Consider the following 20,000-nt stretch of genomic DNA (forward strand, 5'->3'; position numbering starts at 1 on the left):
AGAGGCTGGAGCTCGCTAAGACAGCGAGTCTCGCCCCGGGCACAGCGCAGTCAAGCGTACACTCAGCCTCTCTGCCCTCAAACACACATCCACAGCAGCCCTCACAGTCTCTTCTCATCTCATCTCCATCGATCTCTCCCTTTCTCTCTCTAACTCTGATCGTTTCTTCCTCTCTTCTTCTGGCTTACCCCACTCTCTTGCCCTCTGCCCTTGCCACTTTCACCCAACTCTTTCTCTTCACTGCCTGGTCTCTCTCCATCCTTGTCTCTCATATCTCATCATCTTTGTTGCTCTTTCTCTGGTGTAATAACTCAGAAAGGCCATTTCCAGGCTTCAGATCCCCTGCCTGCCTCTGAGGTGACATTTCTTTATAGTTGTACCAAAGAAAACACTCACGCACAAATGCAGACACAAATTCACGTGCATACACACAGACAACCACACACACGTGTATGAAACATGCACACAGAAAGACACTCGCAGAAAAAAGGCACCTTCCTGAGCTCTGGGAAGGGCGTCCATCTCAAGAATAAACCAATTCCAATGTTGTTGTCCACTATTCCACCATAAGATAGAAAGGAATATAGACTTTCGCTACCGTGATTTAATCAGTTTGGTTTTCTCCCAAATTATCTGCAGTTGAAACTAAATTCAACACTGGAAAATGTTGACGTTACTTCACAGACGTGCAATGACTTGCATGTAATACTTCTGTATTAGTAATAAACAGGGCAGGTTAATCATTGACAGTTCCGACGGCAGAGCGTCGATGTTTCTCGTATGGTAAAAGATAAGCCGACCTGCTTGTAATACTCTTTCTCTAAGTGAAATACCAGTGTTTAGGACCAGTCATCCAAAATGCATACCAGTAACTTTGCCCACTGGTCAAATGTTGGACAAGTCTCCGTATAGCTACAGAAGTAGACTAGTAATTTGCCACGTCTTAATGGCTAACTCACACACAGTACTGCGTCTTTGGAAAAGAAATACAAGCATTTGTAAATACACCTAACTGTGCATCACGGCTGCTACAGATACCATAGCGATATCAATATTGTCGTGAACTGCCTCATCCACTAAACTACCAAGCTAACTGGTATGTTTGCAAGGATATTACCATAGACTAGCTCTGATATAACTGACCTCTGGTTAGTTGGCTAGCTATCTTGCTATCGCTAGCAAAACCCTGAAATAGACTTCATCTTAGTTATCTAGATAGCTAGCTAGGTAGTCAGCTATTTTTTTCTATCGTTAGCTGCGATCCCCTAACAGTTAGCTATGGTTAACTTGTTAACGTTTCAGACACACTAGCTAACAAATGATGTCCTTATTGGTTAATTTACAAATCCGAACACAAGTCAACAAGTCAAAATAGCTCGTATCATAACGTCAAAGAGCTTCATGGCTTAACTGCTGCCCACTGAGATAGCTGACTGTTCTGGTTGGCTGGTTAGCAAGCTAGCGTTACTTCTTTAGCTGATGCCCCCCTGTAGTGGACAAATGTGGACAGTTACAAATCTTATGATAATGTCATACATACTCGTCGTCCTTCAGGAAATTCTCTTCCGTGATGGGCTTTACTGGAGCGATATTTTCTATCTTAGTGTTGTAATTCCGGAAACACATGTTCAGCTTCTCATCAAAATCGTTCACAAGGTCCTCCATTGACTTGAAGCTGCATATCTCCCCCGAAAAGCTGTTGTCCAGATCTGAAAAATCCTCGAACCCTGTTGTCTCTCCTACATTGGAGTTAATCTGATCCAACTGATTTGGCCATTCAGCGGTCGGTCTGAATTCATTAAAATCCTGCCAGTCCTCATCGAAATGTGCTAACGGTGCAGCCATCGCTGTTACGGGACAAGAAGACTCACTGAACTTCGTTTGAGACAGTCGCTCTTCAGGACCAGCTGAGACACCGGAGCCCCGCCCCCTCTACCCGTGACTTGTTAGTTTATGCGCTTGGACCCCCATTACAGGTGGTGCTTCCATGTCATTCTCCAGATTAATCTTAGCCTACTGACGATATAACCTTTTTAGTTTTAAGATTAAAAAATCACTACTGTTCTGTTGTCAATATATCTGTAGGATAAGCGAGGTCATCATAGTGCTAGTGTGTTTTCAGGGTATAGCCATGTAATATGCTCGCGCAGTAGCCTAGCCTGGATTCAGCTATTCACTCTGATACTATGCCAACCTACTTGGTCATAGCCTACGTGAACACAGCTCAGGTAGGTGAATGTGTGGGCACTAAATAACAGGCTCAGAAACATGTGCAGGGACTAAGGAGCCAATGGCGGAGCGCTTCACTGCATCCCAATGAAAGCGGATGGAGCACTCACTCACAGACTTCACAATCCTTCTGCTCGTCCCTCTTTTAATAGAATAGACGTTGAGAATACATTTTTGTTTTAAGGTCTTTATGGTAGGAAAACGATTTACACCCAGGCTCTTCCAATAGTTTTGTATGATCTTTGCCTTATACGAATTGTATGTTGTTAAATTCAGTACTGCTGTCACCTCAAATCAGCTGCCAGTTCATTTTAATTTGAGGTCTTCATAAAAAGGGAGGAGCTGAGAAGGAGTGTGATAGAATTGTTATTTATATAATATATCCTCTGTCTGCTTGAGATATTTTCTTTGTACAGGCCGGACAAAAAGAAATGGCCTTGCAACCTTGACTATGGCAACACAGGTTTTATTTAGAGTAAGAGATGTCAACACCAGCATGATAAAAATTGTACAAAGTTCACGATTTCAAAATGAAATATCACTGCAATGTGTGATTTTAAACATTTATAGCAAAAGTATCAACAAAATGCCATGCCATGTGGTACAAAAATAAATCAATTGAGCGATAGCGATAAAGAAAGGAGAGTGAGAAAGAGAGAAGGAAAGCGATGTCATATAAAATCCTGTCATCAAAGGATTAGTTGAAACATTTTTTTTAATGGAAATGTTATCGTACTCTGATGATGAGCTCACATTTTTCATAAGAAAATGACTCTGCGTTTAAGCATATGACACCATAATATTCTCTATGTAAATATTCATATAACCATATCCATTTCTTATCATAACAATGATGTGCCAGCAGCAGTCAGGCAGCTGAATTGTGCTTAAAATCCCTTCTTCTGTAGTATAGGCAATAATGATCGCAATAATGATGTTTAGTTTATTCCATTTTTTTTGTAACATTTGCTATAAGTCTATCTGAAGCAGTACTACATTGGCAATAAGCTGCATACACAAAGCTGAGGATCATAGGCTGGCAGCCCTGAGGTCCTGGCCTCTTGTTTCTCTGGAGAACCCAGAGTGCATGGGTGATATAATTAGCTAGCACCTCATATACTCTCCCTTAAATTACCACGTGGGTCAAACCGACTACATTGGCAACACAGAGATGTTTTTTTTTTAATTATTATTATTAATTATAATAATAATACATAATGTATATGAACTTGGACCACTCCAGGATCAAGGGATTTGATTCTCCCTCCTATAGAGGTTATATTTAACGCTGTATTCACCTTCTCAATTCCCCTCTCTGACTCGGGTTCAGAAAAGTATTCAGACATATCCACCTGTACGAATGGCACATACGAAATATAAAATATAACAAATGTTCAAAATGATCATAAAGATCTTCGTTGTCTTAAGTAAGCAGCTGCACCAGCTAACACAGTGAGGAAACTGTTCAAATGTCAATTTGCATGCAGCTCAGTTTAAACAGACACAATTCTGATCACAAGAGGACAGTAAAAACAAAGTGACCTTGGTTGAGGACATCAGCCTGAAGTTTGATTAGATTAGATTTTTTTTTGATTTTTTCGTGTTTTTAGAAAATGTGGGGATGGAGTCAGTTTTGATACTGTAGTATTCTAGAAGTTCGCCAGTAAACAAAAAAAAAGGGTTGTGGTAAAACCAATTTATGTAGCTGCATAATTTATTTATTTGAAATTTGCTACAATAAAATACCCATAGTTCAATCTGCAGCAACCATCAAGTACCATCAAGAAACATATCTACTGACAAATGTCCCAACAAAGTCCTCCTTGTTACTCATACACATTAACTTTTCATTTATCTTACCATAAAAACAGTTGAACTACATTCATTAGCATATTTTCATGACTTGCACTCTCCTTTTACACAGTCCTTTTATTAGTCAACAAATAGGACATGATTGTACCATTGTGGTTGAACAGGAGCTACCATGGACATTCGATGAATTTTGAAATATGAATTTATACAGTTGCAATGTTGCACACCTGACTTTAAACCATCCAAATGCACTATACACAATGGCGCTGCGAGTACAAAACAGCCTACTGGATGGTGAGATTCGGCAGCCTGAGCCCAGTCACATTACTCTAGGGGCCATTTTCCCTAAAAGGCTCGCACTAAAGCTGAAATGAAAAAAAAAAATCAAGATTGTCATATCAACATGTGAGATTGAAATAACATACAAATGAAATGCCTCAGCATGTGAAGTATTTTAAAAAAACCTAATCAGTTGAAGTGTTTGAAAGTAATATTTGTGTACTGTGAGTGCGTTGATAGAAAGTATTCAATACAGTTTTTTTTAGAAGTCCTTGTGTCACTGGTTTGTATGAGGTTAAAGTGCAGCCGTAATGTTCCCTAGCCATGACAGAACCAACCGTATGTATTTATCAGTCTATGGATAACCAGTCCTTGACCAGCTGCCCAGACAGTAGTTGTGTTGACTTTGCTGACGAGTGGAGTCAGATGAGAAAGGTGTCTTGGGCTCGGCTCTGGACTCTCCCTGGCTCAGATCCAGATGGTAGAATGGCAGAGTATGTACAGGACAGGACAAGTGCAGTCACATGGTGGAGGCAGAAACCCTGTATATATCCAGTCCACTGATTACATCCACATAACACGTTCACCCATCATTTACTCTTAGTCTCTCTCTGTCTGAGAAAACCCCCCACAAAAACGTTACAAAACAAACGAAGAAACTAACAAAAAAGAAAACAACTCAACTTAAACATCAGAACATGGAAACCAGGGTGGCCCTGACACGAAGAGTAAAGAGTAATGAAACCTCTCTCGTTTGGGAATCGATCGTTGGTGTTTCATTCTCAAAATATGATTGTATTAAAAGGTCCATACAAAAAACTGAATTCTTTACAGTTAGTAAAAATGCACTCTTTTTTAACGGGTAGTCTCACAAATACGAAATTGCATATACCCAAATGATTGCATCCCATATCTAAGGATATGATTGAGTCATTGTCACATATTGCTAATATTTTGTCCAACTAGCTACTTGACATTTTTCTGACCTTATAGCTAAACGGTTCAAATGCTGGATTGTCTATTTAATATTCAGACCATGTCTGAATGGGAAATTTCAAAATCACAAACGGATAACGCACTTCTGACGTGTTACAGTCATACTCGAGTTCATGGGATATGCACCAGTAAGTTTCCGTGTCTTGATGTTTGCAATCATAAATAGTTTGGCATTATTTCGAATCTCTTTTTTTTTCGGTTGTCAAAACCACACTGCAACAGGGTGTCTCCATGGCGACTACCACAGACCTCTGACCTTAAGACTTCTCTTCTCTGACATTCATTTCTTTTTTCTTTTTTCTTTTTTACAAAACGTATAAATGTACAACCATTGAACAACCCGTGCACAGACACGTTTCCATCAAACCCAGTGGAAAAACAAGTGATCTAAGGAAAGACTGCTCCTTGCACTGTTACCCTGTGACATTCCACTGTACTGCACATTTTAAGATCTGTCATTTAGTCAATAATCTTTTAAAATAACACACATATACACTAAAATGTGCATACATTAGCAGCTATAAACGTTACATTATCACATTATGTCAGGTCATATGAAAATGTACAAAATATGAATGCTGTTCAAAACAATTGCCATTAGTACTAATTACATTTAAAGCAAGGCATTAAATCATAGTTATGGAATTTTTGAGAGCATATCAGCATTGTTCATAATGCAAAATAATAAGATAAATTACAGCCATAAAATAATAAATCCATAGATTTTACATTTGTCGCGTCTCCTCCGCGTCCTCTTCCCCTTGTTTCTTTTTCATGTTGTTTTGTTCAACATGTTTGAATTTGATTGGGCGACGCTGCCATCCGACCATCAGAGCGATGGCTTCAGCCATTGGTTGGCTTGTGAGGGCCCGCTACACGTGGATGCCCTGGACGGCTTGCTTGATGTTCTCCAGCAGCGCTTTGTTCTCCGGGCTCTGGTACTGGTCCTGATGGGTGTACATGTCTGTCAGGGTGTCCACGTAGGTGTCGAAGTTCTGTTCATTCATAGGCTCCTAGGAAACCAAGTGGAGTGGGTTAGGGAAAGGGAGAGAGAGAGAATTATTTTTTTCAGTTATGAGTGCAGTTGCAGATTATGATTACTTTGACCTAATTTGAGCCAAAATCTTATAGTCACCTCACTAGAAACACTGTGTGTGTGTGTGTGTGTGTGTGTGTGTGTGTGTGTGTGTGTGTGTGTGTGTGTGTGTGTGTGTGTGTGTGTGTGTGAGAGAGAGAGAGTGTATGGTATATATAAAGCTGCATTGCTTTGGTACACAAAATTGGAGAGTGTGAGGCAGGTGTCAATATTTATACAACACTATGAATCTATGTTGTCTTGTGAAACAAAATGGAGCTCTGAGGCAGGTGTCAGTCAAGCAGAAACAAACAGGCAAGTCAAGGCAGTTTGGACTGTATTCATATGGCTTGTGAAGATGAAATGTGTATTAGCAGGCGGTGTTCATTTCCCATGTGGATAGAATGAAGCACGGAGGCAAGGCAGCTTGACTGATGGTGCACTCTTTTTCTCTCTCTCTCTCTCTCTCTCTCTCTCTCTCTCTCTCTCTCTCTCTCTCTCTTTCTCTCTCTCTCTCTCTCTCTCCCTCTCTCTTTCACACACACTCTCAAACTCACTTACACGCACAGAGTACAATTACACGCACTGAAATGAGTACAACTACACTGGCACAGACGCACTGTTTCCTGATTCAAGGGTTGCCATGCAATCTGATTTTCTGATTTATTTTCTACACTCAAGATAAGAATGCTGCAGCATCCTGGCCTGCATGCCCCACTGTGGCCCCTAGAGGGAACTGCAGGACTCCAGTCCCATTAAAATTGAGTCACAACAACGCCACATGTAAGGACAGTTTAGAGCCCCACATTACATTCACAAATGAGGTAAAATTGAGGGGGTTTGGGGGTGGGAGGGGGGCTTAAGGTGAATTTGAAGAGAGGGGAAAGGGGGGTGGGGGGTGGAGGGGGGTGGGGTGTAGCAGGTGGACATTAGTTGGACAGTGAAAAGGGTTATCTTACTCTGTTGGCCGTCTGTAAACAGCAGTTATGTCTAACAGGCACATCTTTCTGGGGCAGCGTGGTCTACAGAAAAAGGTGCAGAGAGAACACTATTAGCCAAGGGGACCAGAGGGAAGGGCTGGAGGCTACTGTACAGATGTTCATACAAGCCCAATACCGTCTGTGAAAACAAGGGAGATTATAAAATTGACATTTATATATGAGAATCTTTATGACTTTTAAAAAAAAATCTGACTGAATTGATAAAAGGAGAGACTAAGGAGCCATATTTGGAAGGTGGTCATCGTGATGTGGACCATGTTGCTATAAGGGGGGTACGCGGAGATTATTCAATGTTCCTGTTGGTCTCTGTGGCCTGCTGGAAATAAAAAGCGATGAAAATCAGTTTGTTGGATTCGATACAATTTAAATGCCATCCAAAGTAGATGGGAATTATTTGCTAAAAGATTGAGGGGATTTCTGGAATTTCTATTTATTTTCTTTGATATTCGTTTTCTTGCTTTCTTTATTTTCAAAAGGAAAAATAATCAGATTCTCCAACCAAGGTTTCACCTGCAAAAGGCAGAATTAACTTCCTCAATAAAGTACTTCATACTTAAGCCTACATATGGAGAAGTAGAGTAAAAACTATGTTCATAAAAGCCAATTGGTGAATTTTGTAGCTTTTGTTTATGTATTCCGAATGAGTTACTGTAGTTAAGTGAATGAAAAACTGACTAGAATTAAAGTTCTTAGTTACAGGACCTATTCGGCAGGTTAACTGTTTAGCCTCTCACAGAACCGACCAACCCATATTTAACAATTTAACGCCTTTTAGGTGAAGCACATTAATGGCACATTGATGGTACATACACACTCTCTGGTAAGCTACGTTACGGCTGGAACTAACTCAAGACCTTGTTATTATCCATGACTAGGAATTATCCAATCAGCACCGCTGTTGTGGCTTAGACAAAAGAGAGCAATTGGATAATTAATGACACCATGAGAAAACGTGAGGATGCTTGAACCAAGGAGCAGTGAGTGAGGCGGGCTATGGTGGAGAGCACGAGTTCTGAAGAAAAACAGATCTTCTGTGAGGAACTCAGACACAGCAGACAGGAAGGCAGAAAAACAGATGGAGAAAATAATTCATGTTAACATTCCATGGAGTAGAAGCCTTTAAAGAACACTATGAAGTAGCAGATAATTAGCCTTTACGTCACTGTCATGTTGATTTGACATTCCGTATGTGGACACGTGTTTGTGTTCTAAGTTTTAACAATACCAATGTGCCTTGTTTGTGATTATGGATGTGGATGCTTTTGTCTCACTGTCTTTGAGATATGTGCAGGGATTAGATGTGTCTCAAAACGTGTGAATGCATGTATGTTTGTGTGTGCGTGTGTGTGCGTGTGTGTGTGTGTGTGTGCGTGTGTGTGCGTGTGTGCGTGTGTGTGTGTGTGCGTGTGTGTGTGTGTGCATGTGTGTGTGCGTGTGCGTGTGCGTATGCGTGTGTGTGTGCGTGTGTGTGTGTGTGTGTGTGTGTGTGTGTGTGTGTGTGTGTGTGTGTCTCACCATGTGTAGAGCCTGTGTGTTGTCTCTCACCATGTGTGGCAGCTGGATGTTGGCGAGGCTGTTGATGAGCGACTGGCTAAGGTTGGCCAGCTCATGGAGCAGGGAGTCATTTTGCTGTTCGATTGCCTTGTTCTCCTCCTCTATGGACTTGAGGTTGGTCTCCATGGTGGTGATCTGTGGGAGCAACAGAGAAGTGAATCACAAAGGAGGCTTTCACCAAAGCAACCAGTGTTGTACCAGAACGTGTTCATTGAACGAAAGTTCATGAACTTGTTAATAATTTTGGTGAACGTGAACTGAACATACTGTATTACTGCCTGATGAATGATACTGTGAACGCGCTCATTCTGGTGTCTGTGAATGGCACGTTCACTCTTTTTAATAAGGTGCCAGATTTCTAGAGACTTCTAGGGCGAAAAACACACCGTTAACAGTCCTGTATCCAATCGCTGCGTGTGCTTTCTTCAACTGTATATGCCTGGCAAGTGTGAGAGTGCCAAAGTTGCGTAGAGGCCGAGAGCAGTATAGCAGACATATAGAGATTTAGAAAGATTATAGCTCGGAACATATTGAAAAAAATAACTGAACTAGTTCATTTTTTGGAGCTGTGAACTTAGTTCAAAATTTTGAATTATGAACTATGAACTATGAACTATGAACTATGAACTATGAACTGAACTAGTTCATTTTAAAATGAGTGAACTATGAACTGAACTAGTTCATGTAGAAAGTGAACTTTCCCAACACTGAAAGCAACAGATCTAATCTCCCCTCAAATGCAAGCTCACAGTAACATGGGTCAGCTAGAACTGTGTCCTAATTCATATGCTTTGTGTGGCCTCACAGAAAAAAAAACAACGGCAATGACTTCAGCCTAGTTGCTTTCAAATCAATGTTTAATGTGTCTTCCAGAAGTGTCCATAAATGATACCTGTGTCCTCAGTTTGATCATGTCCGACTCCGCTTGATGATTGGACTCGTTCAGATCTTTGATTTCCTCATCCAGCTGTTTGATGTCTTCATCGTTCTCTATTCCTGAGAAGAATTCATCACACGTACACATTGAATCTACTCTCACAAAATCTTAAGTTGATTTTGAACATACTCTTGAGAATGCCATAAAAAGTCGGTCATTCATAAGGTACATATGGGACTTTTATTACGCCCTGACTGGCGTTTAGTTGTAGACTGACAATACTTGATCAATTGTCAGTATCTGAAACTGGATTTGTAATGCACTGAATCTGAAGCTGATGCTGTGGCTTCATTAGGTCTCTCATGAAGCTAAGGTTCTCTAGATGCGCTACCTTTACTGGTTCTCTCATGAAGCTAAGGGTTCTGTAGATGCGGTACCTTCAGGGACGGACAGGCCGTCGGGCATACCGGGCGTTTGCCCGTTGGGCCGAGGTGCAATATGGGCCGATAGTCCCGAATTTTTATTTTTTATTTTTTTCCCCATATAATGGTCTGACCGGCTGGCCCACGAAAGTAGTTAATCAGCGGCTCACTGACACTGGGCTGGCCCAATCACATCCCATGGGCTGACCCAACTCAAACCCCTTTCGATTTGGACCTGCCTACATAATGCATTAGGACGGTAAACAAACTCAGCGTGGCCCATGGCCTTGACATGCTTGACACGCGCACGCTAGTCTGCGGCCCATTGGCTGTCTTCTTGAGTGACTAGGGGCTCGTCCAATCATATCAGCAAACACCTTCTACCTTTAGCTAATTGTTTGCCACGGCAGGGCCATCATCAGCTCCCGTGGATGACAGTGCTGGTGGCTACAGCAGAGATACGATACAACGACCTACGGAAAGCTTACTGATCATGAATTAAAACGTCTCTAAAATATGTTTGACTTAGGACCTATGTTCTATGGCCAAGTTCGTTTGCATTGTAAATACAAGACAAGTCTGTAGCTGTTGCTAGCCTTCAGCCTACTGTACTCTGAAACAGCCAGCCGTTAGCCTACACTCTATGTTGTGTGTTTGAGTGGTGCGCGGTGCCATGTCAGTTGTTCCGAAAGCCCAGTATTCCCAAACCCTGGTATTCCGAAAATATGCCAATTTGTCCAGATACCGAATTATGATAGCCCGTTATACGCTCCAGTTTTCCCGTCCCCCCCCCCCCCCGAAGTTCAGGGGCGTAGTTTAAACGTTAATGCCACCTCATCAAGCGCGTTTCCTACAGGAGGAAATAGACTCCCTTCTAGAAAAGGGAGCAATACAGCCTGTTCTCTCGGAGACGAGAGGGGGTTCTTCAGTCGCTATTTTCATGGAAAATATCGACCGATCTTATACCTCCGTATTCTGAACAAAGCTTTAAAGTGTATGATGTATATTGTATTGCATTTAGATTAATTAAGACCACCACCTTAACACACAAACTCTTGTTGAACTCATAAAGTAGTAGGTTCAGTGACGTGCGGTGAGACAGCTGTCTTCTGGAGCTTCTGCGAGCCCGTGAATCAATGTTTCGTTGGAATCATGATGTAACGTTGTTGTAGCGGGAATACAGCAATGCTATTTTCTAATTGGCAGGTCTGTATGATTCTAGACTTCGCTAAGGACTGAAGCGACTGAAAAGGTGAATTTTGATCACATTCAGCGAAGTTAACAGGTAAAACGGAAGAAAAATAGGGCGTCTTTAGGCCGTCCTGCCTAAAAGTAGGGCGTCCCGTTTCTTCTTATTTTTTAGTAGACTATAGGGCAGACGCCCTGCTAGCTATAAGCCTGGTTGGTGTAGACATTCGAGAGACCAAAAAGACTGAAAAGGTGTGTTATCGAATTTAGTGGGCCGGTCTGGTTCAAAATGCCCGGGCCGATTTTTTCCCCCCAGTCCGCCCCTGGGTACCTTTACTGGGTCCCTCATGAAGCTAAGGTTCTGTAGATGCGGTACCTTTACTGGGTCTCTCATGAAGCTAAGGTACTGTAGGTGTGGTACCTTTACTGGGTCTCTCATGAAGCTAAGGTACTGTAGGTGTGGTTCCTTTACTGGGTCTCTCATGAAGCTGAGGTACTGTAGGTGTGGTTCCTTTACTGGGTCTCTCATGAAGCTAAGGTACTGTAGGTGTTGTTCCTTTACTGGTTCTCTCATGAAGCTAAGGTCCTGTAGGTGTGGTACCTTTACTGGGTCTCTCATGAAGCTAAGGTACTGTAGGTGTGGTTCCTTTACTGGTCCTCTCATGAAGCTAAGGTACTGTAGCTGTTGTTCCTTTACTGGTTCTCTCATGAAGCTAAGGTACTGTAGGTGTGGTTCCTTTACTGGTCCTCTCATGAAGCTAAGGTACTGTAGGTGTGGTACCTTTACTGGGTCTCTGTTTGAGGGTCAGCATCTCCACCCCTGTCATGCGAGCTTTCTTCATCGCAGAAGAGGCACGTGGACAGCCTGACAGACTGAGGAGAGACGGTTCATTGGACCCCTGTTATCACCGCCATTTTAACTACCAAGACATTATCATTCTAACGCCATGCTCCAAATATAACACACACACACACACACACACACAAACACACACACACACACACACAAACACACACACACAAATACCTACACACACACACACACACACACACACACACACACACACACCTCCGGTGTGTCAGGAAGCTTCCGCTGACATGGCCAGACCCATCACAGCCTGGAGTGGGGCAGGACATGCCGTCTGTTTTGCCAGACTTCCAGGCGAACTGGGCGCCATTCACCAGCCCGTCCTTTTGCCTCTTGGCCGCCAGGGGGCACCCCGACGCACTGCGGTGTGAAGCGTACTTCCCTGTCACGTGACCTTGCCCATCACACCCAGGGACTGGACACCTGAGGGGACATGAGACTGGTTGATAGATTCAGTCTTTACAGCCTCAGTACTGCAACATAGTGTTTAGCACTCACATAGAAGTAAAAAAGATAGATGTATTCACAGATAGAACCGCTCACAGAGTAAAGGGTCATGAGTTTTCAAAAATGACCTTGACCATGAACGCCTTTAAAATGTAAATGTAGGCTTCTTTCAGACTTAAAAGGAAACTTAAGGATTTTTTAACATGGGCCCTCTTTTTTATCTTTTTGGGTCCACATTAAAGACGTTAAACAATCAAAAACTGTCTAGTATTGAGTACTGTATTGTATTTGAAGTTTCCATTTCTGTAGAAAATATGTTAAATATATGTACATTTATAGTTATTTTGCAGTTGCCTGTTTTAGCATTATAACTCAGAACTGGAACGATTTTAAATGTTTTTTTCCTTAGTAAAAATCTGAACCAAAAAAGATTAAAAAAATAGGACCCAGGTAAAAAAAAATCCAAAAGTTTCCCTTTAACCAAAGAGCTATACTATTTGCCTTGCCCTTCATCAAAGTTACCCGGTGAGTAACACTTGCTTGGAGAAAAAGTCACTGTTCTTGAGATGTCTGTACTGACTTTGTCCTAGCGAGCTCAGCCGTAACAGCAGGTGCCAGGTTCCAGCTCCTGCTCCAGCTGGGTGAGAAATGACCAGCTGAGATTGATGAGGCCAGCTGCAGCACAGGGTCTGTTTGGGGGGGGAGGGGCACGGCCAGGGGTACAGGTAGAGGGTGGTGAACACCGAGGGCAGACGGACGCCCTGCGGAGGGCCAATTGAACGCCCACATCAGTCAAAGCTCAATGATGGACTCAGGAGGAGTCAGACTTGGGGGTTTTACTCGAATTTGAGAAAAAGACAAACAGCGCTTCACGGGAAGTCGAATGTTAAACAAAAAACAAAGGTCACCTCAAGAGTGAAAATACCTGAGTGCTCTTGGGTAGAATGAAAAAAAAAAAATCGAAAAGGAAATAAATCAGTCATCTATGGACATTTTTGTGTTCTTCAGAATGAAAGTGCTCTGCATAGGGAATCTATGTTAAGTTTTGAACATACCTTCTTTTAATATAAATCAACTATGCTACACAATCAAACACGCTCCTCAGAAAAGGGAGGTATGACTCAGATTGCATTCCCTCACCTGATTGGCTCCTGGTCGTCCTTGTCTTCTTTGCTGTGCAGAATCTTGATGCCACTTTTCTTTGCTCTGGGGCAGCCCGACAGACTGCAACAGTACACACACACACACACATACAAGCATGAAATTATTTATAGATGAGCACACATGGCAACACACAGAGAAACAGTAAAGAAACACAGAGACGTATGCACACATACACACAGACACAGACACAGACACAGGCACAGACACAGGCACAGACCCAAACACAGACACAGACACAGACACAGGCACAGACCCAAACACAGACACAGACACAGACACAGACACAGGCACAGACCCAAACACAGACACAGACACAGACACAGACACAGACCCAAACACAGACACAGACACAGACACAGACACAGACACAGACCCAAACACAGACACAGACACAGACACAGACACAGACACAGACACAGACACAGACACAGGCACAGACCCAAACACAGACACAGACACAGACACAGACACAGACACAGACACACACACACACACACACACACACACACACACACACACACACACACACACACACACACACACACACACACACACACACACACACACACACACACACACAGATGCCTTTCAGGTAAGCTTTAGCTGCAGAGGCTATCACCTAGCTCACATAATGAGCCCAGATGAACAGTCGCCAGCTGTGCTCTGATAGGCTGCCCTTACCTTCTATGAGACGCGTAGTTTCCTGTGATGTGTCCCGAGCCGTCACAGCCAGGAGTGGGGCACCTGACGGGAGGACAGGTGACAGGTGAGACAAGTGTCAGGTGTGACCTATGGGTGACCTCTCACTGTCTGATGACAAAATCAATGAACAATGCAGTACAGAGACAAATAGTATGCCAGAGATACACACACACACACACACACACACACACACACACACACACACACACACACACACACACACACACACACACACACACACACACACACACACACACACACACACACACACACTCACACTCACACTCACACACTCACACACTCACACACACACACACACACACACACACACACAGACTTACTTCAGATCTTGTGAGTTGGATGTGGACATCACCCCCCGGAGGCCTTTGTCAGCCAGCTGGCAGCTGGACAGACTGCATGAACACACCAGACAAGAGTGATTTGATCAGAAGGCAGGAGAAAGCAATCGGACAAAACAAGAAGTACTATTTCTTTCTTTAGGGGCCATGAGGCTCCCTGAAAGACCAGGCCAGAGGATCCCCTTTACAGACTTAAAAGGAAACTTAAGGAGTTTTTTAACATGGGCCCTATTTTTTATCGTTTTGGGTCCACATTAAAGACATTTAACAATCAAAAACTGTCCAGTATTGAATACTGTATTGTATTTTAAGTTTCCATTTCTGTAGAAAATAAAATTAAATAAATGTACATTGTATAGTTATTTTGCAGTTGCCTGCTTTACCATTATAACTCAGAACCCCTTTACATTAAAGATTACCCCATTAAGGTTAATAGTGTTAAATTAAGTATAACGGTATCCTGGTTAAGTGAAATACAAAATAAAAACAGTGGGCGGTCAGCTGAGGGTGTGGGGGCTTCTTACGTGATTATCTCCTTCTTGGTCTCTTTGCAGGGGTGGTACTTGTGTTTGGGGCTCTGCATCGGCACCTCCCCAGGGTACTGGGGCTCATCCAGGAGGTCTTGGAATGGGTCAAGATCGTCAGGCTGCAGACAGAGAGAGAGAGAGAGAGAGAGGGGAGGACAGGACAGAAGAAGGACGATGAGAGGAAGGCAAGAAAGATAGAAGAAGCAGAGAGGAACAGAACGGACAAGAGAGAGATAGTAAACCGGTGGAGATAAAAACTGTTATGCCAATAAAAAAACGATCTGCCATTACGGCTCATTGTGGCAGGCTAAATGACCACATTGGCATTAACGCCTTTCGTTACCCCACATTACAATGGTCGCCATACAGACAGCAGTATGACATGGAATATGCATTGGAAAACCCCGCATATGCGATATCACATATATATTCCAATTTCATCCAGTAGGTGTCTCTCTGGTCCATTCTATGGAGCTTGCTGCCATCTTACAGTAAAACTGCTTTCCCCTACCCTTGTTACATCCACATGTCTGGGGCAATGCATAAGATACCACATGGTGGCCTTAAACACCATAGATCAGTGTCTTAAAAGTGCTCAACACCGACTGACATATTAACACAGAACATGTGTCCCTATAGCTCAATTGGTCATACGGTGCAAACAACGTCAAGGTCACAGGCTTACCCCCGACTTACCCACTTACCATATACTCATAGGAATGTATGCCGAACATATGTATTGTATGTTGTTTTAAGACTTTTGCTCAATAAATAGTTTGTTAGATTAGATTTTAGTGCAAATAATGTCTCTTGTAAACTTCTCATTATTCCTACACAGGAAGACAGATGTGCAGACAGACAGGCAGTAAGAAGGAATGTAAGGAATGACAGATGAGCAAAAAGACAGACATTTAGACAGACAGACAGATAGACAAATATTTAGACAGTCAAATGAATATTCTTGCATGCATGCAGACAGATAGATAGAGAGAGTGTATGTGAGAGAGAAAGAGAGATATAGAGAGAAAGAGAGAGAAACATTCATTTACAAACAGAAACAGACAAGCAGGCACAGAGACAGGACAAAATGACACTGACTGACGGCAGCAGCCATACATAGTGACAGATGGAAAGTCATACAAAAGGATTTATAGACAAGGAGACAGGGACAAAAGACACATCTATAGACATATAGATAAACAGTTAGGCAGACAGTCAGGCAGGGTGCGCAGTGGTGCGGTGTGGTATGGTGAGGGGCGATGCGGTGTGGTGTGGTGTGGGGCGGGGCGGTGTGGGGCGGTGTGGGGCTGTGTGGTGTGGTGCGATGTGGTGCGGTGTGGTGTGGGGCGGTCTGGTGTGGTGTGGGGCGTTGCGGTGCGTGGTGTGGTGTGGCAGGGCGCAGGCACCTCCTTGTGTCCGTCCTGGTCCAGATGTTTGAGTTTGGTGTAGTCCAGTGGGAGGTCCCAGCAGTCAGAAGTGCCCATCTGGTAGCCGCGGCTGTTGAGCAGGGCCTGGCGCTGGGGAGACATGGGCTCCAGGGGGGTCAGCACCGTCTCCTCACCACCTCCGCCCACGCCACCAGAGCCCCCGCACTCATCAATGCCACCACTCCCATCATCGTCATCAGGGCTCTAAACCACAGACAGAGAAAAAAGGAGAGAGAAAGAATGAGAAAGAGAGAGAGAGTGGGAGAGAGAGTGGGAGAGAGAGAGAGAGAGAGGGATAGAGAGAGAGAGATAGAGTGGGAAAGAGAGGAAAAGAGAGGGAGAGAGAAAGAGAGGGAGAAAGAGAGGGAGAAAGAGAGAGAGAGTGGGAGAGAGAGAGAGAGAGTGAGAGAGAGAGAGAGAGAGAGAGAGAGTGGGAGTCAGTCAGTTGGTGAAAGCAATCTGGGTAATCTTGGTCTAGGAGAGATGGATCATGTCTTTTATCTTAGTCAAATGCAAAGTGCTTTACAAATGAGCAGATAAAAAAACACAGAAAAATAAGAGCATTATAAAAGAACATAGAAAAAAATAAATACATAAAAGAGTAAATGAATAGAAAGTTGCGTGCATTTGTCCAGCTGACAAAAAGCATCTGAGAACAGTTGGGTCTTAGATTTTAAACTTCGTAGATACAGTTGGAGCACCTTTGATGGCAGGGATGTACCGCTAAAACATATCTGAGAGGTTATTTGGTCCTATCCCGCTTCAGTCATTCATTTATAGACAAGTAGCAGTACTTCAAATTCAATTCTACGACTTACTGGAAGCCAGTATTGGAGTAAAAGGATACGTTATTTCTTGCAGGTGCATTTTGTGCAAGCTAAAGCTGTTTGATGGTCTTTTCTTAGGAAGGCCTATGAAAAGACCATTGCAGTGGTCAACCCTTCTGGAGATAAAGGCATGAATGAGTTTTCCTAAATCATGTTTTCACATAAGGCCTTGAGAGGGAAGTTAGTGGTTGTTAAAACCGAGATCACAGTCAATAAAGTTGTTTAACAGTGTCCATCGCTTTAAAATTATTTTGTGTCAAGATGAGTAGCAATCCTAAGTCTCCCCCCATTTTTCTCAAATACAATTACTTCAGTTTTGACCTTATTCAGCTAAAGGAAATGTTGAGACATCCAGCTTTTAATTCTGCCAATGAATTGATTTGCATTGAGATTCTAGGGCACCATTGTTATTAGGTGAGAGGGCTAAGCAAACTTGGGTGACGTGGGCATACAGCTTCTGCTGCCCTGCCTGTGGGGGCAAGCTGATGGGCGCTGGATGGTACAAGACCTGCCGGAGGGTCTTAAGACGGGAACGGATGGTACTCTATGGTCACTGGAGTTCATTTAAAACCTGCATGACAGCTGATTCAGAGTTGTGCTAAGAGACATGAATGAAAGTTATATTTATTGTATTTAAATTACATATACAGTAAAGTCACCAAATGATGACACTTTGCACTGAATAGTGTGGCTCTAAAGAGAGGTGAGGGACAGACAGAAGGCACAGAAAATATAATGAGAATATGAAGGGAAAAAACTAAGACAAAAAAAGAGAAGAAGGTACAAGAGGAGAGAGAAAAAAGAGAGAGGTGTGGGTACAGTTGCGGGGCGACATGAAAGATGGGACTCAGGTGAGGTGGTGCACAAAGACAGAGAAGATGAAGAAAGACGGGTGGAGGTGGAAGAAGACGAAGATGACAAAACTCTGAGGACGCTAGAGATCAGTAGGCACAGCGCGGAAAGAAGGGAGAGGGCAGACAGAAATAAATGATGAAGTGTGTGTGTGTGTGTGTGTGTGTGTGTGTGGAGGTAGAGATCATATAATGGAGAGACTGAAAGACTACAGTGGAGACAGACATACAAGATAAATAACCATTAACATATTCGTTAACAGATAGATGGCAAAATATAGCCTGATGATGTCATACTCATAATTCTAGTCAGAATATGAGTCTGATCCTGACCCATTGGGCTGTGATTATGGGGCATGTTTCAACGAACCAGGAAAGAAAATGCCTCTTCGCTGAATTGGATACCTAGAACCAATCAGAGCAATGTAGTATTACCATCTGATAGATTAAACTTTTACCTGATCCCGTAGGAAGGACGGCAAAAACATCTTTTCAATCGACAAATGCCTTGATCGCGTTTTGTCTGTTTTTGTCTGTTTTGCGCTGTCAATATCTGTTGAGATATGCCTGCTCACGTTACTTAATTAGCAGAAAGGCTAGAAGCTACAGTTTGTTTTAATGGGTTTTTGGTGTACGCGTTAGCATGGCCTAACAATAATGGTCTAGAGAGCTTTAGTTAAGACAAACAATACTCTGCAACATTCGTGTTGCACATACACAACTAACCGAGTCAATGTAGACATTAAAAAGTCGTGTAGATAGCTTAATTCACATAAAATATTCCCCACTAAGCTCCCGAGAAGCGGCCATCTTGGTCGGAGTTCGAATCTACCGGTTAATTCAACTCAAGCGTTGGTTGATCATCTGTCCATCATCATATAGAGCCCGTCCTTACAATTTGATTGGTGGTCAGATTGCTTTTTCGACTTTTTCGAAAACGCGAACCTCTCCCAACTAGCTCAAGTCCAGACTGAATCTCCCAGACCAAAATTTTTGTGGGCGGAGTTCAGGCTGGTATCCAGGCTAGGCAAAATAGATAGATAGATAAACATTCTGTCTCTCTCCTATTCTCTATGAATTATTTGATTTATATTCCCCCCTTCTCTTTTCATTATTATAACGAACAGTTCCTTCCTCCATCCAGAACAGAGCAATGCTTTCTGCTCAGTCTGCAACTCTCATATAATGACCACACCGTTCTTCTGCTGCCTCCCACACAGAGTCAGGAGAAATCATCCTTGTGTGATCATCACCTGGTGTAGAGTAGAGGAAGCCTCTAGGCTAGGCAGCTCATCTGAGTCTGTCCTGCCCAGTGGCTGTGTCCCAGCATGGCCACTAGAGGGCCAATTATGAGGACTGGTGGTCATGAGCCGCTACACAAACACACACACACAC

The 20,000-nt window shown here is 43.0% G+C and overlaps 2 protein-coding genes across 2 annotated transcripts in view; both read right to left on the bottom strand.

Annotated features, from left to right (window-relative positions):
- The window catches only part of LOC308360665 (fasciculation and elongation protein zeta-2-like), a gene marked incomplete at its 5' end in the record, with an annotated part of 16,419 nt that extends 14,574 nt beyond the window's left edge, over positions 1–1,845 (bottom strand). Inside the window, one exon of the mRNA XM_080832705.1 lies at positions 1,541–1,845. Coding sequence (XP_080688831.1) covers positions 1,541–1,845 — 305 coding nt within the window. The remainder of the gene's footprint in view (positions 1–1,540) is intronic.
- A 4,343-nt stretch (positions 1,846–6,188) lies between these two features.
- Positions 6,189–20,000, bottom strand: part of myt1la (myelin transcription factor 1-like, a) — a gene marked incomplete at both ends in the record, with an annotated part of 47,929 nt that continues 34,117 nt past the window's right edge. Inside the window, 11 exons of the mRNA XM_080833139.1 lie at positions 6,189–6,329; positions 7,351–7,413; positions 8,938–9,081; positions 9,839–9,942; positions 12,215–12,306; positions 12,503–12,724; positions 13,889–13,972; positions 14,594–14,656; positions 14,956–15,027; positions 15,498–15,619; positions 16,907–17,131. Of these exons, the coding sequence (XP_080689265.1) occupies positions 6,189–6,329; positions 7,351–7,413; positions 8,938–9,081; positions 9,839–9,942; positions 12,215–12,306; positions 12,503–12,724; positions 13,889–13,972; positions 14,594–14,656; positions 14,956–15,027; positions 15,498–15,619; positions 16,907–17,131 (1,332 nt within the window). The remainder of the gene's footprint in view (positions 6,330–7,350; positions 7,414–8,937; positions 9,082–9,838; positions 9,943–12,214; positions 12,307–12,502; positions 12,725–13,888; positions 13,973–14,593; positions 14,657–14,955; positions 15,028–15,497; positions 15,620–16,906; positions 17,132–20,000) is intronic.

Source organism: Sprattus sprattus (assembly GCF_963457725.1).
Source record: "Sprattus sprattus genome assembly, chromosome: 2".
Lineage (NCBI taxonomy): Eukaryota > Metazoa > Chordata > Actinopteri > Clupeiformes > Clupeidae > Sprattus > Sprattus sprattus.